General features: G+C 40.2%; 1 protein-coding gene across 2 annotated transcripts in view; it reads right to left on the bottom strand.

The window, feature by feature from the left end:
* NCBP1 (nuclear cap binding protein subunit 1) overlaps positions 1-25,110 on the bottom strand; it is a 30,807-nt gene extending 5,697 nt beyond the window's left edge. For both annotated transcript variants that reach the window (XM_068422471.1, XM_068422472.1), the window contains exons 1-19: positions 24,986-25,110; positions 24,720-24,805; positions 23,880-23,980; positions 22,441-22,597; positions 20,369-20,476; positions 19,718-19,839; positions 19,159-19,228; positions 17,348-17,563; positions 16,220-16,317; positions 14,775-14,838; positions 12,071-12,181; positions 10,271-10,335; positions 9,503-9,565; positions 8,093-8,167; positions 6,882-6,985; positions 5,914-6,036; positions 4,587-4,689; positions 3,140-3,233; positions 505-608 (exon numbers count right to left, since the gene is read on the bottom strand). In XM_068422471.1, coding sequence (XP_068278572.1) covers positions 505-608; positions 3,140-3,233; positions 4,587-4,689; positions 5,914-6,036; positions 6,882-6,985; positions 8,093-8,167; positions 9,503-9,565; positions 10,271-10,335; positions 12,071-12,181; positions 14,775-14,838; positions 16,220-16,317; positions 17,348-17,563; positions 19,159-19,228; positions 19,718-19,839; positions 20,369-20,476; positions 22,441-22,597; positions 23,880-23,980; positions 24,720-24,805; positions 24,986-25,019 — 1,898 coding nt within the window. In that variant the 5' untranslated portion in view covers positions 25,020-25,110. The remainder of the gene's footprint in view (positions 1-504; positions 609-3,139; positions 3,234-4,586; positions 4,690-5,913; positions 6,037-6,881; positions 6,986-8,092; positions 8,168-9,502; positions 9,566-10,270; positions 10,336-12,070; positions 12,182-14,774; positions 14,839-16,219; positions 16,318-17,347; positions 17,564-19,158; positions 19,229-19,717; positions 19,840-20,368; positions 20,477-22,440; positions 22,598-23,879; positions 23,981-24,719; positions 24,806-24,985) is intronic.
* Between the last annotated feature and the right edge of the window lie 52 nt (positions 25,111-25,162).

Below are 25,162 nucleotides of genomic sequence, written 5' to 3'. Positions count from 1 at the left end.
CTGTAACATAAGAAAGCTTAAAAACCATTTCTTTCCTATTTTTTGCAGTACACTTCCAAATCAGTATTGTATTTCATAGACACACTGCAAGACTACGAACATCAAATTGACTTCTCAGACCAAAGACTTCTCCCATCCTCAATAAGCCATGTATCAATGGCGATACAAGTTACATACCTCAACCAAAGACCAGGACCACACTAAGCTAGCAGTTATAGAACACACAGCAACAGACTTTGTCAAGAAAGTTCTAGTGTTGTTTTGCTTTGGCAGGCTTAGAGACAACTTGCAAAATGACATGCTAGCAACATTCTTGCACTGTCATGTAAACATTCATACCCCAACTCAGAAAGAAAAATGCTAAAGTACGTATTTTGTAGAAGGAGCAAAAGCTTAATTGTACCTTTTTCTTCTACTACTTGGTTTTCAGAGATTAAACTATGTACTGGCCACTTAAAATAGTGATTCAGAGACAAATAACAACCCAAGACAAATTCTTGTTACCTAGTAAAATCATGTGCAAGCTCTGAAGAGAAGATCCAGTTTGCTACTGCAGCACAGTCAACAATTTGTGTCCGAATCATCTTGTCCACAAGCACGGCAATCATCTATATTTTGTGAAAGACACGATAGCCATTCAAATAAGAAAAGGGCTTGCACACACAATCTGTGTAAAGAGTTTCAGCCTCAGATAAAACCAGACATGGTTTGATGCAACTCTACATTAGTGATATTACTGGGTAATTTCAAATACTTTAGGAAGCTGGGTAGTCTAGCCTAAAACTCTCAAATTAGGGGATCTGTATCAATTACATAAAGTGTTCTGATTTTGTTTAACAACCTTTTCTACTTCTTGTGAAAGTGATGCATCACTCTGTTAACATACATACTTCCATACAAAAGCAAAAAATACAAGCATCATAGTTGGAAATGAGGCCTTAGAGACACAAGTCCTAGTATTTGACATCGAAGTACTCAAACCAGGGCATATATACCTGCCAGATCACTGTAACGGAGGAGCTACTGCTAGCCTACTCTCCTTGAACTGCAACAGTCTTCAAACATGACAGTAACCTCTTCTCTACAGGACCTATTCATCATAGGACAGAGCCAGCGCTGTGTAGTCAATGGAAGCGCTTACTTGCTACAGGCACTGCCATGATTCTGGGGGGGTTGCAAGCAATCTAGCCAGCAACTGCAGAGAGGAGTTACTGACTAAAGCAGTTGCAAGCTGTTCAGAAAAAAAGGCTTATCTTAGTTACTCATGTGCTTGAATGCCACAATATCTAAGAACCACAGCCTGCACTGTATTTATCCTTACAACCACCCATTGTCAAATAAGGAAGTGTAACAACGCTCCTTTTAAGGAAGGAAAATTAAAATAATTGAATGAATCAAACAGAAGACTCAGCACTCAACTTTCAAGTCCCAGGATAGCATCCTATGCTCTATTTGTCTTTCGGTATTGCCAGGAAGAATTTCTGATTACTTAGCCTGATCTTCCAAGAAACACAGACCTAGGATTTTGGGAAAACATTTGATCTCAATGTTAAGGTTTCTCTTTATGAAGTCACCACCACAACCTCACTTAACAGGTCCAGGGACTACCGACTCCTACTGCTAAATCACTATCTGCAGCATAGATCACTCATTAGCACTATATGCCTTGCAAATACTGCTGATAGTCTGAACCAAATCAGATGTGGGAGTAGGGTGAGCAGCATGAAAACAGACTCTGGACAAGTGTCCTGCTGTCCAGGCACTGTTTCTCCTGTGTGCCAGGGAGGCTGTGGACTCAGAAAAGAAAGTGCTTGACCAGAACCAAAGACTGAACTGTAATAAATGCAAGAAAGAAAAATTTAAGTTCCATGATCAAGTAGAACAGCAGACCCTCGTAACTTTTGCACTTGGTATTTTTTAAACAAATCTTGATCCATTCATAAAAAAAATCTAACATGACTGTTTAGTCTGGTTTTGAAGCCTCCATCTCAGTTTGGTCATGCTGCAATACAAAGGAACGAAGAGGAAGAGGATACAGATATTAGATTGCAGTAACGTAATTTCTTCTGATCCAGTTAAATGGCAGTAAGAAGTAGGTCAGACTGTAACAGTCACATTTTCAAGGTCAGTAATTCAGGTAGGAAGTTTAATATATTTTTTAAGTCTTGCTTTTTAAAATGTTTTTATTGCACTTAGAACAGAGGTGACATCTTCCATACATATCTTCTAGGTGCTCAGTTTTTCCCTTAAGGAATGGACCACAGGTCCAGTAGCAGATGCAAGGATTACCCCTTGTTCTCAGTGGCATGGCTTCTGAAAGTCTGGCCTATGCAGCTGTGAGGTACTTTCAAGCAAGGTACTATGAGTCCACTTTCAAGCACAATGAAGTGCAACACAAACACACCAATGACGAATATGTGAAATAATTAATGCAGGCAAATTCAGCTTGAGTTCCTTATCAATTTCTATTTATAGAATGACAGCTGAGGGAGAAAACAACTGCTGTGAAGAAACTGAACAGCTTAAACAACTGAGGCATTTTTCATAGGTCTTTTAGGGTGTTATTTCCTCTGGCTCAAGAATGAGCATAATGATGGCACTGTCAGACTGATCTGTTCTGAACAGCCACTGACTGCAGCTCTACTCACTCCACCCACACACAACAGCGACTCCAACATGAGCTTTGTGGAATAACTATGGCTTTCATTAGCAACTGAAAAAAAAGAAGCCCTAAAAACCCCCAGGTTTCCACATTTCTAAGAATGTGGCCTGCTTCTGATATGAGATCTACATCTTATTTCAATTTACATATCTACACTGTTTTCCAATTTTGAACAGAAATATGATTTTAGCAAAAGTCACCCTCTTGTATGACAAATGGCATAGTATGAATCTGAGTCAGAATAATAGCCCTTGCCCTCCGACAATGAACTCTGAGGAATAAGTGGCCTCCCTAATGGTATATATTTTATGTCCAGCCTTCATTTTAGTCACTAGTAACAACAGTAAATACAATTGGAACTTTCCTTCAAGTAAAATGACAATAGACAAGTATATAAAGCAAACTGTAATTTTTTTTATTAAATATGACCTCTGTTAGTTGAAAGTCACAAAGATACTTCACATTGCAACCTCTCACCTGTGGATGATTCTTCCAAACCTCATATACAACCCTCAGAACATGGAGTTTCCCCTCATCACTTTCAGCAAGCGTTTTGAAGACTTCATGAAACCTTTTAATAGATGTAAGTAGTCAGTGGAGGGGTTGGGATCAGGTCAAAAGAGCAGCAGATACAAGGCAAGTGGTTTAGATTGGCCAAAAGCAAATTTTGTGACTATCTGCAGCAATTCTTGAACAACTATTCCCTGGAAAATACAACCATCCTGAGCTAAAAATAGGCTACAAACACATGACATCTCCTAAAAGTAACTTAAATCTTAGTGGTGAACCTACTCCCTGAAGCTGGGCTACGTTTCTCATACTCTTAAAAGCAGGAGGCACTTTCATGCCTCGTCTGCTTATCTACACACAGCTGGAGCAAAATTTGCTGCCTTTTGAGCCTTAGACCTTCCTCTTGATATATGTTTCCATAACTTCTTTAGACACTTATCCAATCTGCCTCTTTTTGACGGAAACGCTGCTAAAAGCCCCTATTTTAGCAGAGTTACGCTGACTGCTACGCAGGGTTCACAACCCAGCTTATTGTAATATAACTATAAAGCATTAAGAGGCTCTTTTTGATCTCATGGCTGCCACTGTTGGTGTGCAGCAGTGAAAATACCATAGCTCTAAGTGTTCATATCACCCTGCCTCTTGTACTACTGATTGCAGATTACTACCTACAGCTTCTTATCAACATTGAATCTATAAAGCTCCCAGGTGCACGTTTTTGTAACAGCTTTATATATCTTTAAGGACAGATAGAAAAATAACTCATTAAGATGCATGTGACTACCTTTCATGTATCAAGATCACTTAAGAGCAACTGCAAAGCACACAAGATTAAAAATTAGCTATTTTATCTCATTTTGCTAAAAAAGGTGCAGTAAATTCTTTAAAAGTTAAAGCATATCTTTAAGGGATGCACTCTAAAGTATTTTAGAATGGATTTTACTGTGCTTTCATAGATTAAATAAGTTTACAGCAGACCCTTTGAAGTTTCATGTTTTCTTTTTCTTTCTTCATTTTTATACAGATGTAACTGTTCTAGAGTCATAGTCATAGCACAAGATATTGCAATGGCAGCTACCCAGTCATTCAAATGTAAGGAGAAACTCTTGTTCCTCACAACAATGAGCAAATGAGTAATTCTAAAATGGAGTAATGTTCCAAACCTGTCTCATTTGTTTGATTTACATCACATGGCTGTAACGTACAAATTTCTGTTAATTCCTTTCACATATATAACCTAGCATTTACACTACCATTCCTTCAGTAAGTAGGGTCACTAGTTCTCCTAATCATATTGCATTGTGGAGCACCTAAAACATTGCTGAAGCTTGCAGTCCAGTTCTTTTATCATGCATTTCACTGTCAGAATTAAACAGTTCTGTAAGCCCCAAAGTAATGCACATATTACACTTACTTTGCCAGGGCACTGAAGGAGTGGCTGAAAGACTTTGCAGCTAGATGGAGCAGAGTCTGAACAAAGACTTCTATTTTCAGAGGGTTGAAGGTAAATCCTTCATCTGCAAGTTATTTAAAGTTGAAACTGTAAGTACTTCAAGTAGAGCACATAAGCTACTCATAAAACTGCAGACATAACTTATGGGTTTAACTCATTTCACAAAAGAGTTTCATCAACAGGGTTTTGTAAGGCTGAGCAGGGAGCTAGTGAAGACTTTCCAAAACGTGCAGATCTTCAGGCTCACATTTTGCCATGGAGAAAACGTGCAGAAAGAATTCCAAGTCAGTGAAGAAGCTATCAGAGACACACCCACCCTACCAACGTGTAACAGCAGCAGCAAAAGACAGCAAAGGAAACTGCAGAGTTATGCATTAAGCTGAACACCTGGCAGACCAGAAAGAAAGGAGAGCAGATGAGGAGAGGGGAAGGTAAGGATGATTAGGGTACAGAGGTTGGCTATTTATGACATGGGAGAAGGGTCCAGCAATTGTGCATAGCAAATATGGGTACTAGGGGTGAATGGTGCCAAGTCACCTCCTGCAGCTGCAGCTACCTGCAGCTGTAGACAGGCAGGAGGAAAGAGCACTCAGTGTGTGATGCCTAAAGCAAATCAGGCAACACAACAGTGGATTCCTGGGAAAACAACAGATCATTGCTGCTCTCTGCTTGTGTAATAGAACACTTGCAAACATTACAGAAATACTGAAGCCATCCCCACTGTAAAGATCACTTCCTAATTCTCTGTCCCGCACTTCTCCTTACCCCCTAAAACACACAGGCTTTAGGAATCAATGCTGTCTGTGGCTGCAAAGCTGAAAAGAAAGTGAGTGGAGTCCCATTGTAAGTTTGTATCTATGGCAGATTACAGCCAGGATGCTGGCTATCTTATCTGCTGTGGGACTGCACTGAGGGGAGGGAAGCTCTCAGACAGGGCACAAGCATTGAATCTCAGGGTTGAGGACAACAGCACGAACTGCACTCTGTGACTGAAGGCAAAGGAAATGTTAAATTCTTTCATGGTACCTCTGTCCATCATCACAAGAAAACACATCTCAAGTACCAGGTTACCTCTGTTAAGAAACAGGCCTGCCTCTGCATGCAAGATGTTTACAACCAACCCTAATAATGCTGTATTATTCTCATTTACTCATAAATTGAAACCAACTATTAGAAGGAAAAGCATACAGTTCTGTTAACCACCACACCCACAGCTCCAAAGGAGGTCAGATCAGTCTACACACAAAAGACATTACAGCCTGCCAAAGCCCAACAGCATATATCTTACCATCATCATCATCCTGGTTTGGATTAGGCACATCTTTTAAAATGCTGAAGATTTCATCATTACTGGCCTTATTTTTAATTGCGATTGTTAAACAGAGTGCCACAGTATATCCAGGAAGAGACCCTAGACAAAAGCAAAAAGGTCAAAAATATACAGAAGGCAAGTGAGTATTTTTAATATCAGTTTGCCTCTCAGAGAAACAATTACACTTCCCAGCTATACCTAAAACTAGCTGTTTCCAACATCATTGTCCTCACCACGATTCCATAAAACTGCTCAACATGTTTCCTGGTCTTCACATTAAATTAAAAACTTACAGTAGAACCTTTAGAGCTGAGGTGAGGTAATTACTCTCCTGTCTAAAGCTCTACTTCAGCTTCCACCAACTTCCTAAAAATACAATATATCCTTGTTTTTCTCACTGTATCTTTGATGATGATACTTTTACACTTAGGATTGTCTTTATGCTGAGTAATAAAAGGAATAACAAGGTATCTCTACCTCAGTCCTCACATCATCTGCTACCTCTGTACGATTCATTAAACCAACTTTACTGGTAAAATCTTCTACTGTTTCATGAAGTTCTAAAAAAATAAACCCACATTATGACTCCACATGCTGACTTTTGCACAGTATTGTGCCCAAACAGGGGAAATAGATGAATTTTCCAATTTTAGACTTCTGGCAAACAATGCTGCACAACAAAACCACCTCAGCAAGAGCAACGTCATGTATCTGGATTTTCTTTTCTTCACAAAGTAACAAAGACGATTATATTACAGAGATCCAGGCTTAATATATATTAATTGCTCATGTGAAGCATATTTACCCATATGAAAATGATGTGTATTTATTTCAGCTGTATTCTTCTTTATGAAGACAACTGATATCACAGTCAATCTAGTGTGCTTCCTTGCTCTGAAACACTATTTTCTTCAACTCGACCCCTCAGTAACTTTAATACTTACTATTGCTTTCATCTCCATATTTGTAAATGCACACTGGATTAGCAGGACTGAGGACAGAAAAACTTGCAGGAACAATGTCTATTATGCGCTGATGGTAGGAGAGTCTGGAAATAATGAGTTTCACAGCAGTAGAATTAAAATGGGAGTAACACCAGGACTAGTTCTAAAGTGACTGCTTTATAATGGTTTTCCTGTCTTTTAACTTTCATAGAACAAAAATCAGGATGTTTATACAACAGAATGGTAGTTTCTGCTGGGTAGTAAGAGCTAAGTAAACCAAACTTAGTAGCAAATGCTTTCTATTTGAACTCTTTGATGGCAGAGTTTCATCCTCGTACAATTAACTTAGCTTGTGAAAAGATTTAGAGGCGGCCTGGTAGAATGCTTTATGCAAAAGCCTAAGATGCGCTGCAGGAAACTTATAAGAAGTTGGTATCCAAAGCAGAAAAAAATATTAAACTGGATGTCTTCATTTTACTTTCCAGCTCATTTCACTCCCACAAAGGCTTAAATTTTGCTAGCAGAGATTTCAGTGAAATGAAGAGTGCCATAGAAAAATTGCATTTGTTTTGCAGCACAATACTTTCACACTTCCTATACTGAATTCACCCAAAAACGGCTGAATGTTTTCATGTACAATGCTGAATAACATAGGCTTTTTGAACATTTTGCTGTTTCTCCTCGTATATCCCTCTATCTCAACACTTGTAAGTCCAGCCCTGATTGTGTACTCTTGGGTTTGGGGCTTTTGCTTGTTTGTTTGGAGGGTTGGTTGTTTGTTTTAAGGTCAACAAACATCAGAGGCACCTAGAATAAAGATTAGATTCTCAGTTTTTAGTATAACTATTGACCAGTTCCCTCCATTTCCGTGAATGCTGAATACTTTCCAGGAATATTGCCTAAACTCTGTATTTTCCCATGCCTATGGTGAAGCATGTCTTTTTGTAAACACAGGTGTGCATACCTGGGACAGACAGCTCACTACCATCTGCTCCACCTGTTTCTCCCTCTCTCTTAGTAGTGTCCTAAGTGTCCTACAACAGGTAAACCAGATTAAAATCATACAAACAACAGACTCGTCTCTTAACTGAAACTGAATTGTTAAGAACAGACGTGCTTAAGACAAGAGTCAAGTTAAAAGGAATCTGACAGTATCCAGAAGCAAAGATCAAACTGTGCTGTGAATGCAATGAACAAAAGATCTTACTTACCGCATGCACTTTTCCAAAACCTCTCTCACAAATTTGGGTTTGGGCTTTTCAAGGTCCTGAGTAAGACAATCTGACCTATCAAAGGACAGAATGCAATAGCTTTTAGCAAAAGAATTTGTGCTTTAGTCTCTTTTTGGCTTTGTCTAATAGGTACAAAATGATCATGGTCTAAGGACAACTGGAGAGCTTGACACTTAGTTTTACAGTGTAGGCAATTTTAAGACAATGAGTTAAGTTTATCACCATTTCCTTATTGGCCATTAGCATTCTTGGAATCTCATCTCTGTGTGATACATTTTCAAGTAGCTTCCCTTCCCCCACCAGACAAAAAATAATATGTGCTTACGGTTAGGTGGCATTCCCTTTCCTTAGGAAAGGAACCTTGTGTGATTTCATAGTCTGTTCCTCCCTCACAGGAATTTTTGCACTTCTGGCTGATTTCAAACACATTTCAGACAAAGAAAAGTCTCAAATACAATCACTTGCAAGATTTGTGAAAAATGGCAGCTTGTGAGAGAAACTAACAGAAGTATTGCAAGGAACATCCAGGCAAATAAAAAGCAGCTCTTTGAAGGCTGCTGCCTGGTCAGTCAACATGGATGTACGCTAGGAGAGCCAGCAAGCACTTAACTCCACATGAGGACCACACAAGAAACTTAAGTAAAGCCACAAAAACATATCACAAGAAGGGCTGCACCTCTCTCCACAAGAACACTTGGGCAGATCAGCTATGGAAAGCATGTACAATAGGCAGGCTGTGGAAGTTACTGTAGGGAGGACTTAACCCCGAGCTGATCTCTCTTGCTACACGGGTGCCTGGAATGGAAAGCTCAGGGGAACGTGTGGTTAGACACCGATGGAGTCCAGGGAGCTCCTGCTAGAGATGTGAATTAAAGATCTGGCATGGTAAGAACGGATGGCAGGGCCAGCTCTGATGAAACTAGGGCACTAGGATTTGGCAGGAGGGAAACAGATCACAAGGTCTCAAGGATAAAGTTTATAATGAAAGGTTTACAGTAGGACAGACAGCAAGATTACAGAATGAATAGAGGATACAAAGAGTGAGGGCAAACCATTAAAAGTAAGCTGAGGAGTCATTTTGGAAAATTTGCTAGCAACTGACTGAGGGTGCAGGACAAAATAAAGAAATCACGTTTCTATTTCCCCTGTTTAGGGAACACTTTTACTGGCTTGAGGTTTATCACAAAGTACACTAGGGACAATACAATGACTAAAGAGATTATCAAGATAATCTACCACTGAGTGGTGGTGAACAGATTAAGAAAGATCTCTGAAGAGCTGGAGTAAAGCAATTAACAGGGCCACTGTGCTGTGACACTTCCTGGGTAAGTTTAAAATTTTAAAGTTTTTACAGTTATCAGGTTCGAAATCTAAAAGAGAGAAACTTACCAATCTTCCCAGCTCCAGCGGAACTGGAAGTTGCTCAGGTGGTGAGAAAACCAGTTAATAAATCTTTATTAAAAGAAAAAGAAAGCTCTGTTAAATGCCAGAAGTGCAGGAAAACTTTCAGTTGAGGTTTTCGTATAAATGCATTCTACTTTTCAAAGCGAAGCTTAAACTCTATAAAGCTATTACAGCATTAAACAGGCATTTATGTTGACAGACACAAAAGACTGAGTTCGGAGAATCAGAAAGAAGCTTTTATGGACAAATAGCCTGTCATGCTAACAATTTAAATGTAAACTTACTGTGAATATGCAACTTTCACGTTTTTGATGAGTAATTAACAGCTCTCCTACACAATGCAGTCTTCAAAGGGCAAAATCACCACCACTCTCCTCCTCTGGATGGCACACAGACCATTAACTCCACTTCCAACTCACCTCCCAGACCACTAGGGAGCAGGCATAGTACCAGGTAACGGAGCACTACGCAACTATCAACAGCTTTGAGCATGGAAAAGTTGTCACCAATCTTAACTGTCCTGTACAGACAGCTAGACTTGTGACCTCTGCGGGAGTGTTTCTGGGAAGGAGAGACAAGCAGTCAGTCCTCCACCTGCTCTTTAGATTGCTCAAACACAGAGCCCACAAAACATTTTGAACAGCACCAAGAAGTTCTAATAAGGATTTCTGACTACTCTTTCCATAGTCTCTTCATTTCTTCTGTACGTTGGATATTGAGGAATAGTTTCCATTGTCTCCAAAACACTTTTACCTGTCCACACATGTTGTATTCATTGTATCCAAACGCATGTAGAGCATTTCTGTGGCTTGTGCAAGCTGAAAGTTTCTTATTAAGGTTAACAGAAAAGCACTAGATAAGTCAGATGTTACTCCTTTCAGTTTTTGAGCAGAATGTCATCAACTTTTTGTACTGAAAGCTCCCTGGGTCTACTCCAAAATCAGGTAAATCACAGTAAATCCAGTGGAAAAAATGAAGCATATAGTGAGTTCAACCGTCTAATCTTAGTCTGTTTTTATTCCATTATTGCAATGAGACTATTGTCTTCTTGCGTAGAACGCCAGAATTCGCATCATGCGACAAGCAGAAGTGCACTCATGTGAACAGACATCAACCTCCTTATGGAGTATTTCTGTAATCTCACCAGTCTAGCTTCACGGGCTGCTGTTGATGCTTATCCACAAACAATCTTTCATCATCACTGAAGGCTTGAGAAAGTATGTCTACGCTGACTTTACCCAACAAGGGCTTTATCCTTCTTACAGTGTCCCTGTTAACACTAAAATCTTTCTGCATGGACATCCGCCCAATTCTAGAAATAGACTTAGCTCTAATCATTGACATTATGTCATTTGCAAACGAGTGGTTATCGTGAAGTAGAATTAAAATTTGGGTGTGAAATTACCAGGGGATAGATATCTGTTAACCGTCCTCCATTCTCAGAGTCTGTAGCTTGATCTAAAACGATGATCTAACATGATCTAAAATGGCAGCAAAGTAGGGGCAACATAATAGCCAGAATTAGCTGGGAGTCATGCCTCCTTCCTCAGCATTTAGCCACCCTGTCTGAGCTGACAGATGACTACTGACCTTTTGAATGCTCCTAGTGGGAGCACTGAGTGGGAACTCAGGCAAGATCCTTTAAATCACCTGCTACACTTCCTACTAAAAAAAAAAAAGTAGGAGCACTCACACAGCTGTTAGAACAAAAGATCAGGTCTATCACTTCCTTTCCTTCTCAGCCTTTAATGTGTCTGTGACCATGACACACATTGTCTAGACCTAAACAGGCTGCAATGACAAACAAGAGTATTGTTATTTTATCTCCTCACCAAGACAGCACTTCTTGGGAAGGTCAGAGGAAGTAGAATCATAGAATGGGTTCAGTTGGATGGGACCTTAAAGATCATCTAGTTCCAACCCCCCTGCCACAGGCAGGGACACCTTTCCTCTAGACCACATTGCTCAAAGCCTCATCCAATCTGGCCTTAAACACTGCCAGGGAGGGGGCAGCCACAGCTTCTCTGGGCAACCTGTGCCTGTGTCTCACCACCCTCACAGTAAAGAATTTCTTCCCAATATCTAATCTAAATCTACCCTCTTTCAGTTTAAAACCATTCCCCCTCGTCCTATCACTTCATGCCCTTGTAAAAAGTCCCTCTCCCGCTTTCCTGTAGGCCCCCTTCAGGTACTGGAAGGCTGCTAGAAGGTCTCCCTAGTGCCTTCTCTTCTCCAGGCTGAACAGCCCCAACTCTCTCATGTCTTCATAGGAGAGGTGCTCCAGCCCCCTGATCATCTTCATGGCCCTCCTCTGGACTCGCTCCAACAGTACTAGAACATTGTCCAGAAAGCTGAACAATTGCCCACTTGGCAAACATAGACCTGTGCTAAGTGGGCTGTGCTATTCTTTCATGAGAGTGTTACAGGCAAAGTTTCATGCAGCTGCTGCAAAATATTGATACTGCCAGTATTTATTGCTATCCCATCATCTACAGAACAAACAAAATAAAGACTGCATTTTATAAATACTCTCCAGCAGTGCAGAAAGGATACAACTTGTGGTAAAGAGCCAGGCTGAAGTTTGCACAGTTCAATTAGGAGCGTTGTATACATGACTTCAATGTGTGGTGGAGATGGAAGTTGAAACAATTCTGCAAATATTACCTGCAGGAGAGGAAGGCACAAAATCAGAGCACAGTCCAACATGGCCTGCACAACCCTCAGCTTTGCAATAGTGGCCATCAATGTTAAACAATTACATACCCCAAAAGGCCCATATTATTCTGTCAAATGCATGTTCTGGGAAAAAGAGAGAGAACTTACAAAGGTAGTGGTAACCCTACACTGTACTGATACAGTCCACTCTAACTGCCCTTATTTCATACGAACACAACACCAGCATTATACATCTGCTATGTCTAACAAATACACCATGTAACTGTAGAAATGGGCATAGTTATGATACGACCTACTGCAGTGCTACCACATGATCTGAGAAAAGCAGAAATCTGATGCTATTAAATAATAAATATAGATATTAAATATATTAAATGAAGCCTAAGCATTTAGTATGAAAGACTATTTGCATTACAATTACATTTATATCTTTTCCACAGTGTCCTCTTTTCTCCTATACAAAAACTTACATAAATAAAGGCACAACTTTCAACTGAAAATTACAACCAGCATTTCATACAACAGAAGAATATGCTCAGTACCCCTTGGCAGAGGATCCTTCTAAGAAAACTGAAAACAATCCTGCAGTTAGCATTTGTGGTTTTATTTTCAAGTTTGCCTATAGTAACAGCATGTCAATCTTTAAGGGCTACGAAGATCATCATTGTACAACATTCATCTCTGAGTTTCTGTTTATTTTGCGTGCCATTCTCAACTAGATTTAAATTACATCAAAGGAATCAGGAAACTTTGATTCATTATGGTTGGTCAATTTCCTCTTTAGCTTTAAACTTCTGAATAAACATGGAAGAACTGAAGCTTAAATGAGGAAGCTTTAGAAAAATCTTCTTACTAGTCTAAGAAATCAACATCCCTTTACAGACTCCGCAAACCGCACATGAAAACACATTGACTAGAACCTGTTATTCTAAGGAAGGACTTGAAAGCATCAAGAGACTTTAAGGAGCTGGAGAACTTTTCTGTGAGAGTATAAATTGGAGATACTGTTAAGACAGATATGGCAAAAAGGTAGGGGGGACCGTGTTAGGTAGAAAACTGCTCCTTTCCTCAAGATAGGAAATAACAATTGGATCAGTCATTATCTGCTTGAGATACTGCATAAAACTGTATTACTGATATTCACCACATGTTCATTATCAAACATTCAGACTGAGTGTTTCAAACTGGCATACCATACTTTGTGAAAATAACGAGGCCACAAGTAAGATCAGGACACTGATGATCTGAATGTCCGAACTCTCTCGAGTGTAAGTTGCACCAAAAGCTGTAGGAGCACAACAGGGTATAGCAGTCCAACAAGGCAGTGATACTGCCCAGACATTCTCTGTTCACAGCTACCAGAAATATCCACATACGCATCCGTAAGAAGCTACCGAGAGAAAGGCGACGCGTTTCAGTGTTTTGCACGGATTCCAAGCAGCGTAAGCACTTTGTGCTCGGCCTGACAAACTACAACGTGGAGCCTTAGGACCTCAGAAGTAAGCATACTTGGGAAGGTACTGACAATCACTTTCAGGCTACATTTATTTCTGCCTAACTGTTATGTTCCGAACCTTAAATAACAATTTCCTTTACTTGTTTAACTATTATTTCTACAGTTCTGTGACTTACTGAAAAAGTTAGTGAAATTTCACAGATTAAACTGTTACTGAAAGCAACATATCACCAACTTGACTGTTAAGAGAGACCTTACAATGGAGCAGTAGTAAGCAGAATGAACAGAAGCCTGAAAAAAGCATGCTAAGCCTTAAAAAATCTGGAGCTTCATTAAAAGTAAGCATAGACAAGTAATGAAGTTAATATTCTAAAATAACTCAAAATTGCAAAAAAAATGAAATTATTACAGTAATAGTCAAATAATTACTACACCAATGTTGCACTTCTTTCCAGTAATTTCATCTATGCAAACCTTTGCTATTTTCACATCTGACAAGTTTCTGAATGAAAGAATTTCCAAGGCCTTTAGGTAACTTATTTCATCAGGAATTGCAGTTACTATTTGTTGGCATTAATGTGCAGCTCCATATAAAGCACACAGCCATATAGCCATGTACAGCACCTGAAGTTACTGAAGATACTTCGATGTTAAGGCAGAAAATCATTGTTAATTTTAAGATTCCTCTATTCCGAATTCAGAGATTTTTCTTACATTTAAATGGAGTTTCTTATATTTCAATTTGTGTCCATTTCCTCTTTTAGTTTTTAAAAGAATTAATTAAAATATAAGTGACTCAAATGTAGCCATCTCTTAGACTGCATGATACATAAGAAGCATCACATGTAAAACTTTAAAAGCTTGAGAAATGCCACAACCTGGATTACTACTGCACTAAGAAATTTTAGTACTTGACCAAAGCTCCCATGCACCAAGTTAAAATGACAACAAAAAGCATAAAACTAACACTCAACTGTATATAACCTGCTCATGTAAAAGACAGTGGTTGAATTCAGCAAGGTTCTGGTTGACTCCCAAATCGAACTGTAATTTAATGAAACTAACTGGGATGTGTTACTCGTGAAATAACGGGGCTACAAAAGAGGTTATCTATAAAATCCATACCTCTACTATGTGGTAGTTCAAGGGGATCTTGTTATTTCCTGGATAGCTCAACAGCTGTGCAGCACTGCAAAACCACAGATACATTTCGTTCAGAACACAACGCAGCAAATGTGATGTAAAGATCAAGTAACAAAGTTAGAGAAAATTCTTAATTCTGGTCAAGAGTTCACACAAAAGCCAGCACAAACAAATCAACAATCTTTCCAAAGTCTGTCCATCAAACCATAGAACACTTAAAACAGAAACAGCACAAGAACACACCAGCATTGCCTGAACTATGATTTGTAATGATGTATTTTATCTCCATGTAGTTATATCACTTGAACACTATGCTGCTACGCAAAATAGTTTTGCATAAATACTCGTGGTGATCTGTAATTCTGGCATGCATATATGAAAAGGACAAAAAACCCCAAACAACAGATGTTCAGAATGACTTGAAAGTACAGTTAAGCTGATGGGTTACATAAGCAGCTCTCAAGCTTCAAATGCTTCATCTTTTAATCAGCTCATTATCACCTATCATTATTACAAAGCAAACAACTGCTACTTCCTTGATTTTATTTCTACCTCTCTGGCAAATCTTGTATCTCCCTCTAGGCTTTTACTTTCCTCTGAGAATTAACAAAGGCCATCCCAGTAACTGCAACAACTCTGAATTTCTAGTTTCTGCTGAATCAAACAGCTGCAACCAAAAAACTTTATCACATGCCATCACCAAAAACATTGTTTCGGCCCATTTTTTGCATACTATACAAAGTTGAGTGGTTTTCATTTCGAAGCATGACACTGCCAATTACCTGTGGCAAACCATCTCGGTTATCAATTACCCACATCAGATATTGCTCAGGCAGACACAAAGAAAAGTGCCCTGACTGCTTCCTGGCACAGCTGAATTCAAACTAATGAAATCTGCTGGCCCTGCAATGACTCCCCAGAGTGAGCTCAATTATCTCTTCCATGTAATCCCAAAGAGAAGGATGCAACAAGGAGAAGCAGAAAGCAGAATTTCATAAACGCCAGTGCGCAGTCAGCTGCAGATGAACCAGCTCAAGGCTCACTGTGTCCCAGCAAATCAGCTGCTTCAAAGCTCCACGAAGCATAACACAACCACACTCTCCTCAGTGCTCTCACGAAGAATAAGGTGCATCTGCGTATTTTTTTTGCAGTGCATCCTGTATTATCAAGGAATTCCCTTCCCAAGGAGCCACTGTCCCCCTGCATCATATAGACTCCATTACCCGGATATTACAGACCCACAGTATTCCAGGCAACAGTTTTAACATAGTTAAATGTACTAAATCAAGTTTCATCAAATGCTTTAGAAAAAGTTTAATCTTGAGCTCTTGTCTAACCAGTGCAGGGCTCTGCATGTTCCTGATGGCACTGAAGCCACGGTAGCATATAAAAAGTGCCAGGGCCCCATAATGCTAAGCTCTTCCTACCAAGTCTTTCTCTCTTTCCAGTGGGATTTGATGATGCAGTGAAGGTTCTCTTCTATTACAAATCGTTCAACAGAGTGGCTGCCAGGCATAACAGGGCCCTGGTAAGAAAGAATTAAGACTCATGAAAGATCACTGCTAATGAAGTGGTACTACACGTAGCAAGCTATCACACATATATTTACAGGTGGAAAAAATAGTCCAACTTCCACATAAACACAGTGAGGTCTCAGCTGCCCTGTATCTTTCAGGACCGAGAAGCTGGTGTGACCACACAGACCTCAGATTGATGTTTAAAACAAAACGAATACTAGGACTCATTAAAAAAAGAAATGGGAACAAAATTAGAGAACATGATTGTAACTTCATGGAGCATCCACTTTTTCCTTTGCTCTGTGGAGCCATCAGGCAGGCTATCACCACGCAGCCTGGAAAAAAAATCACAGTTGAGCTGGAATATAATAAAGAAATAAAGCCAGGAATGGGCAGGATACATTGGAAAGAATACACAGTCACGGTCTTGTTCACTGCGAAAACCAGGGGGCCAATAAATGAAGGTAAAAGGCAACAGAGTCAAAGCAACGGGAGGTATAAAAGCACCTGGGGAAAGCAGTATATATTCTTTTCCTATTCCTATACACTTTTGTCTATATATCTGCTGTTGACCAATGATGGAGGCAGACTGTTGAGACAGATGGATCTTTCACCCACTCCAGTTAAGCACTCCTTTGTTCCACAATATGCATCAACAAATTTTAACATATGAATAAACGACAGTCTTTAAACATTACAAAAAAAAAACTAGCCTGGAAAAATATTCAAGTCACCAACTTTATGGAAGGAAAGTCTAACTCTGTGAATATAGCTTTACTAGAGACATTAGAGAATTCAATCAACATTGCCATTCTAAACGAAAGCATCACAACATCTCACTCCCTACATTCTGCTCCTCACAAATTTGCTTTGTACAGCAACTTGGTCACTTAATTAATTTCTGCAGAAGTACCAAAGCAGAACTGCTGCTGGCCTTCAAACCACTATCCTGGGAGAGGGGACATCACATTTTGACCAATATTGCCCTGGGAACCTAACGGTGAAATCTGCTCACCATCCCCCACAGCAATCACATACCTCAGGGTCATCTGTGTAGTCAAACATCCTAAAAATAACCCTTGGCATCGGGTACACTGAATCTTCGGTGTGAGGTGGAGGAGTGAACGGAGGCAGATTGTGTTGCAGCGCTTCACAAAGAATGCTGTCAAAAGCCAAGTAGGGCCTCAGAATGTGTCTTTCTTGCCAACGGTCTTTTTTCAACTTCTGAATCTGAGACCAAAGGCAGTCTAAATACTGAAGGAAAAAGGTGAGAAACATCAGATGCGCTGAATCTCGTTACAAAGCTGGCAGCTCCCTGAACTATCAGAAATATATTTCTTAAATTTCATATTCCATTCAGAAAAAAGTTTCTTAAACTGCCGATTCAGTAAACCAAGAAATAATTTAAGAATTCTAAACCCCAGAGCTGCTCCTAATTCCACACAACATTGTGTCAGTAAAATGTAATCGCTGGCAGGTTTTAAACACCAACAGGCAGCCCAGGAGTCTAAGCATGATGGCCATTCTTTGAATCTGCCAGTGAAACTACAGCAGTGAACATTACTTCAGTCACTGCTCATTGGTGGTATGAAAACAGACATAATATCAACATCAAAATTGGAAAGACATTCTGTAGGACTGCCATGCTGTTCCCAGAGCAAGCAAAACTACCAGCTACTGCATATTCAAGACAAATACAATACTATCAAATATTAAATACCTTTGCCATGGTTTTCAACACAATTGTGAGTCCTAGCATTCTCCCAGAGATGGCACAGACACCTGTGCCACTGACAATAGTCTTGCTTTGTTTAATTACTCTCTTGCTAAAAGCAGTCCAAGAACTCTGTAGGCCTGTGGTCTTACTGAACACAAGTTTCAAGTTATAACTGGTGCAAGAAATGTCTTTACACAGAAGTGCTTTGCATTTACTGAAATTATCACACTACAAAATGGGAACAAAACTAGTAATAACACTAGTAATAACTAGTGAACAGTTATGTTTGCAGTACTCTCGGTAACACATGGTCTCAAACGCACTCCACTAATCTCACCTCTATTGAACTAAATAAGGAAATTCAAATATTGGGCAGGCAGAATATTCACATTGACAAATCAATCATAATCAGACAATCTCTCTAAATTGTGATTAATGAGACAATTGTTAAGACTGTGATTTAATCAGAACAGTGAATAAAATGTAAGAGGGCCATGTTCCAAACTTCCCAGAAGATCAATTTAGATCTTACTTTCCAACTAAGTTCATCCTCAAACTTAGGGGAAAGAAAAAACCCCAGGAATACCCGAAAAGGCAAATTCCATCCTCAACTAGCCAGATGCCACCTCTCCCCTCCAGTATTTTTGGCTTAATTGTGAAAGATGGCACGATAACTGCTGCATACAGTTTCTACATACTTGTTTAGCACTTCCTAGAGCTGAGAAAGGAAAGCCACTACAAAGGTTTCTTTCTTGCAGAGGGAAAACATTAAGGGATAAGCAAGGAATTACATTCTGCTTCTCACAATGTTCCTTTTAACATGAAGCCTTGTACCTGCAATTCCAAAACAAACACTACAATTCACAATCTTTCCTCACTTCGTAACATTTCCTCAGGGGCCTGTCAGCAAATAACAAAACACTCTCCTACTCACTCTATATAATCATATATTTAGGCCCAAGACTTAGAAGACAATTCCTCACGTAGAACTTGTTAGAATTAATGGCAAACAGGACACAATTCAAAGCATTAATACTTCTAGAGGTGCCTTTTAATTTCATGATAAAAGAACACCTTAGTAAAAAACTGCTTTTCAAACTTTATGTAAGAATACAATGTAAAGAGCACTCACCTCTTCTTGTGGATGTGGCTTATCAGCAGTCCAAACCTGTAGCATGGGTACATGAATCTTCTGGCGTTGTCTGTTTACACAGGAAAGAAAACCTGACCTTTAAAAGACTAATTTAGGGGAGCAATTTTTTTCTTACTGCAAATGTACTATTATTTGATCTCTTCAGCTGATGAAGTCTACAGTATATAAAAACCAGGTCTGTGATTACTTAAAATCTCTGTTATCTTATATTGACAACAATGTTAACTTGAAGCACCTAGACAGAAAGCAGTCACACTGCAGAACACGAACGCAACAACATCTCAGTATTCACAGCATGCTTACACCTGCAGCTGCTCGTGCATAAGCAGACAAGACCTTCAACATACCCTAGAACTAGACAAGACAATATAACTTTTCAAATTCAAAAATCTGTTCTATTTTCAGGGCTTTTTTTCCCCCCCCACAGAATGGTTCGGACCTAAGACTTCAGAATAGTTTTAAGTGAGCAATAATCAAAGCTATTAATCCATACTTGAATAGATACTGATAAGAGTATTTTTAACCCGTTACAACTTACTTCAAATAGCTTTCCGTCTGAGACAAGAGACGATCCATTTCAGCATCCTTTTTCTCATATAACTCCTTTCCAACCCAAGGCAAAGATGACAGAAATGCAAACATATACCAGTCACATCGTACCTATGGGAAAGAGACATACTGAAATCTACATATACAAGTAAGCTCCAAAAGATTTTTGTATACACACCCCATTTTAACTGAAATTAAAACACCAGCAAAGCTATTATTTTGGGAGGATGTAAGGACCAGCAGTTAAAGACTGGATTGGCAAGCCATGAAAAAATACATTCTTGCTTGAAATGCATCATTTTTAACTTGAACCGTGGCGAGCAGACTTAAAATATGGTATCATTTTCACAGACTTTCTGCAGAATATTGATATAGCAGAGCAAGCCGGGCACTATGCATTTGCCAAAGTAAAGTAAAATGAATTCACTTCAGCTACCTCACTATAAAGGACCACACTTTCTTACTGCATGCATGTATTTTCTAATTGCCACAGGCTCCTTTTACGCTAAGGAAACTGCACGTGACAGTCCATTTAGTTTGCTATCTCTAAAACTTCCCTGTTCTAAGCATAAGCACAGAAGCAATGGCACAGAAAAATAGTGAAAACAGCACTAAAGGAGCCTACAGATCTTTTGCTTACTTGGGGTACGTCTTCCTCCTGTGTCACACTCACAAAGTTCTCAAACATAGCTACCATCGAAGGCGCAGCTATTACATGACAATTCACAAGATCAGACAGAAAACGAACCTAAAAATGACAAAAAAAATGTCTTAAATGAATGCTTTTTAAACTGACTGCATAGGAACAAATAAACATTACTTAAATGACTAAAACAAACCATCAATAAACGTACAATATTCAGTACTACGAAGGCAGAAATACTGCACACTGTACAGATGCATCTTTCAACCCTGGAAAACAAGTACCATAAGTGCTGCCTAATGTATCGTTCATTATAATGTCTGTAGTCTGCTTCCCTGCAGTAACGTTGCAAGGATAATATTTCCAATTAAGGAAGGGTGCGAATGCCAGTATGCATTCAAATACGTGCAAACTGCTACGACAGGAAAAACCCTTGTGCTTCTACCTACTCTAAATGGTATCAGATCACGAAAATTACAGAAGTGGAAGGAAAACAACTTCTAAAAAGCTGAAGATGGATTGAACCAGTGCTTCATGAGTCCAGATGTGCATCAAGAAACAGCAGTGCTGAATCTGTATGCCACCATACACAATTATTTTCTGTAATTATTTATTCATAAATACAGATAGTTACACAGAGAGAGCCTACGTAAAAACTGCTGGCATCTTCACATTTCAGAAAAGTGACAGACTGATCGCGTGCTGGGAATCAAATGGCCTTATTTGCTGGGGAAGAAAAAATCTCCACAGCAGGACTATATCCTTGATTTGGCTGCACTCAGGTAAGAATTCCTGATTGACAAAAATGGGAATATAAGTAGAAAACATCTGGGGCAGAGCAGTTCCCCCCCCCCCCCCCTTTTTTTTTTTTCTCTCCCCTCTCTTTTGATTTGTATCCTGCCTTCAAACTTAAACAATGCCCTAGTAGGACTTAAGCTCTCCCAGTATCACCACTATCTTAACAGACAACAAAGGCTGAAATTCTAGAAATTAAAATCTTGCATGTTTTTTCTTAAAGTCTCATTTTTTCTTAAGGGCACGTTCACAAAAAGCAGTCCAAAAAAACAACATAGGTATTTTGATCTGAAGGCAGATCGTTGGGAAGAAGTCTTGGGAAAGCAATTTGGGCTAAGCAGACAGTTCAGTACTCAAAGAGCAACTGCAACAGAGAAAAGTACCAAACTCTTACTTTCCAGATATTCATTGCTCTGAACAGTCTTTGACAAGTCTTTGACAAAGCTAAGGAAAGATTTCCACTGCCATTCCCTTAGTTGTTACTCTCACAAGTCATTTGTACACGAGGGTGACCAGAGGTGGTGAACCTGAAGCCAAGGGACAGCACATTCCTAACAAGGCTTTTACTAGCAAAAGTGTCCCACAATTGAACAGTAGCCTCTTGACAAAATACACTGAAATACTAGAATCTTAGTTTGCACCAATGGGCTTCAAAAGCAGCTAGGGAGCTGGCACTGGACTTCTAAATCAGACACCATTGAAGTCCTAATATCTTTTTGCAGACAAAACCTGTAAGCAGCAAGAGCTGAGCAAATGGTTTCAAAGACAGACAGCACTTGAAACTGCCTGCTTGATCATCATCCCTCATTAGCAGAATGAAAACACAGGCCTGGTAACAGCCACCAAAAATAGCTTTTAAGAACCAGACTGTTCATTTTCTTTTCAGTTTTTTTTCCCCATGAGAGCCACAAGAAGATCATACACCTCTGAACACAACAAATGTGCATGACTTTCATCTATCTTTTACATTTTACTGTAGAACAGGTAGTGGGGGAGCACCTCTGTTTACTGCAAATTAATTTGCCACTGGGAAAATCTGCAGTTGGAGGTCAATTTTGCAACTGTAGTATGATTTCTCTCCCCTGAGGAAGGAAATACTTCTCACATAACACATATTTCCTCTTGGTATATCTACAGAGCACTGCACATTGATGCCAGTAGAGACTGCAATACACACTGAAAGGCACAGCTCTTCTGGAACAAAAAGGTAAAAGAAGGAAGAGAAAAAAAAAGATGAGGAAAAATGTAAAACAAACAAACACAAAAACACTTACTAAATGCACAGCTTCATTATACATATTGACTTTCAGACATTCTTTAAGCTGACGAATCATGGCTTCCACAAATTCCCCACCAAAATTGTAGTTCCTGGCATTCAGCAACCCGACTAGTGTCGTGTAAACAGTAAGCTTTTCTGGTAACAGACGTGCACTGACACAGAAAAAGAAACATGGTGTTAGCTGTTTATTCATCATGTGCCAATTGGAAACTCCATATCATCTTAGAATCTGCTTATTGTAAGTCAAACTTGTCTCACGAGGAAATAAGAAAAAGCGTGATCTTACAGTTCTATCCCATGGTTAATATTTTACAATCTTTTTTTTTTTTTAACTACAGTCATTTAGAAAGGCAGCTGCCACTTTCAAGTACATTTAAGGTATTTGCTTTTTATTTGCATCTAATTGCTGAGTATTCCATAAGGTTGGCCAAATAATGTAAGTAATAGAATTTATGCAAGGATGTAAGAAGTTGTTTTAAGTTCATAATTTAGAAATAATTTTATTATACAGCATCAGCAAGATTACACAAGAGGCATACACATTTTATGCTATTAATATTGATTCCAAGTTTCTCAAGTCAAACTGATTTTAAGCACAGCATAGGGAAGGCTAGCTCCTACTGTAAAGAATTAATTTCCCTCAACCATTTTTGTATGCATGTAAGGTAACCCTATACTTTCAGAAGTGTCTTAGTGCTATAGGAAAAAAACATACTATTTGCCTTGTATTAACAAACACTGCCACAAAATAAATTTAAGGTACCTGCAAAACCTTAGCACAGGCTAGGGCTGGAACACTGTCGCTCTTCACCACACCTCTCCTTCAAACTTCTTACCTACTGCAGACCCTGAACAACCCCTCCCTCAGACACCACTCAGTGACCCCGACACAGGGCACTTCTGCTCCTGCACTTTGCTAGGGAGAGGAAGGATAGCTGCCAGCCACGGGAGAGCCTGCTTTCAGCCCTTTGCGTTCCCAGATCCCCTCCTCTAGCAGATGGGCTTACGAAGACAAGAGCATGTCGTTGCCAGAGAAGAGGAACAGGGAATGAGAAAACAGCACAGATAATAAGACTAAATAAGTGTGAGCAGCCAGTAGCTTTGGTGCTCTGAAGCATTTCATTAGGAAATGGGATATTGCCCAGCATCACTGTGTTCTCATTGCTCCTGAAGAGCAGCTCTGAGGCTTCTTCTATCTGCTTTGTGCCTTTGTACACATTTCAAGTCAAAGTAATGTAAAGAGGTATTTTCCTTGAATTATAACTAGTACGCAATAAGCTTATTCCTCTCATTGGTTTGTAGTAGAACAAACTCTACACTATAACGGCACTCAGGAACTAAAGCCATTCTTGGCATTTAAGCTACCTTAAACACTTAAACTTATGCACAGAGAAGAAAGCACCTCCCAGATTCCCAGAGCTCCTGCATACATACACAGTACATAGTATTCTTAGTATCTTGCTTTTGTAATTTGGCAGATCAGCTTCCAAAACACCAGCTAGGCCCTCCAAGTTGCTCTCCAAAGATGAATTACTCTAAAACAAAAAATAAAAAAAAAAAACTTTCATCATCAACCAGGCAACAGAACCAGCCCCTGACTCTCACGTGGAAGATGAGGAAGTTGGGTGAGAGCATTCTTTTATGTCACCTCCTTTTTCAGAGCAACGATTCAGTTGTTAGCAGCAAAGAACTGCTCTCACATGCCTGAAAGAAGCAGCAGCTACTCCTCAGAAGAGCTGCTCCCGATCACCCACCTCCCCCGTAAGGACCTCCAGTGCTCCCCTGGGATGCAAGGCCTAACAATGCCTCAGGAACATCTTGGTAAGGCAACTGAGCCTTGATTAATGAAACGAAACACCTTTGCAACTTGTTTTTCAGTGTACTATCATTTTTGTCCTTATCCTTTTATTCCCCTTTCTATTACCCTAATATCCTGTCAGGACTTGAAATTGCGCCACAGGCAGACCCAAGTTAACTCCTCCACGTCCTTGGCAATCTGGAACCAGCAGCAACATCCGCAGACACAAACTGGTAACTGTTCACTGGCTGTTTATCATTGCTTGGAAAATACAACACTACTGTTCAAGGACTTGCCCGTTTTAGCACGTGGTTTTGCAAAATCTGATAACTTTCCAACTATCTCATCAAAAAAAAAATATTTTCTTTTTGGGTGATTACTACAGACGAACCGCTAACACATAAAAAGGGAGAACCCCAAAACTTTAACTTTCTCGAGCCGCCGCCCCGGCCCCGTCCGGGAGGCGGCCCGCCTACCTTCTCTCCCACCCTGCAGATCAGCGACTCGAGCCTCTCCTCGATCTCCGACGGCTCAGACGTCCTCCGCCTCTTGTGGGGCTGCCCTGCTCCAACACACCGAGCACACCGTTACCGCCAAAGAGCCCCCCCGCCTCGGCCGCCCTCCAGCCCGCCCAAACCTCCATCCCGCGGCAGGACGGTACGGTCCGGCCCGGCCTGCACCGCCCCCGCCACCTCGGTGGGTGCGGGGGGGCGGCCGGCAGGAGGGCTGCCGCGGCGCTTACCGTCGCTGTCATCGCTGTGCCGCCGCCGCGACATGGCGGAAGGCGGGGAGAGGAGCGGCGAGGAGCGACGGGCCGGAACGCCTGGCGCGGGCCAGAGGAGAGCGCGGTCCTTCCACCGCCTGCTTCCGGCCCGTCACGCTTCTGCTTCCGGAGCAAAAGGGCGCGCGGCGCGGCGCC

Source organism: Nyctibius grandis, chromosome Z (genome assembly GCF_013368605.1).
Source record: "Nyctibius grandis isolate bNycGra1 chromosome Z, bNycGra1.pri, whole genome shotgun sequence".
NCBI lineage: Eukaryota > Metazoa > Chordata > Aves > Nyctibiiformes > Nyctibiidae > Nyctibius > Nyctibius grandis.
Note: the sequence above shows the minus strand (reverse complement) of the source record. Positions and strands in the feature narration are given on the sequence as shown.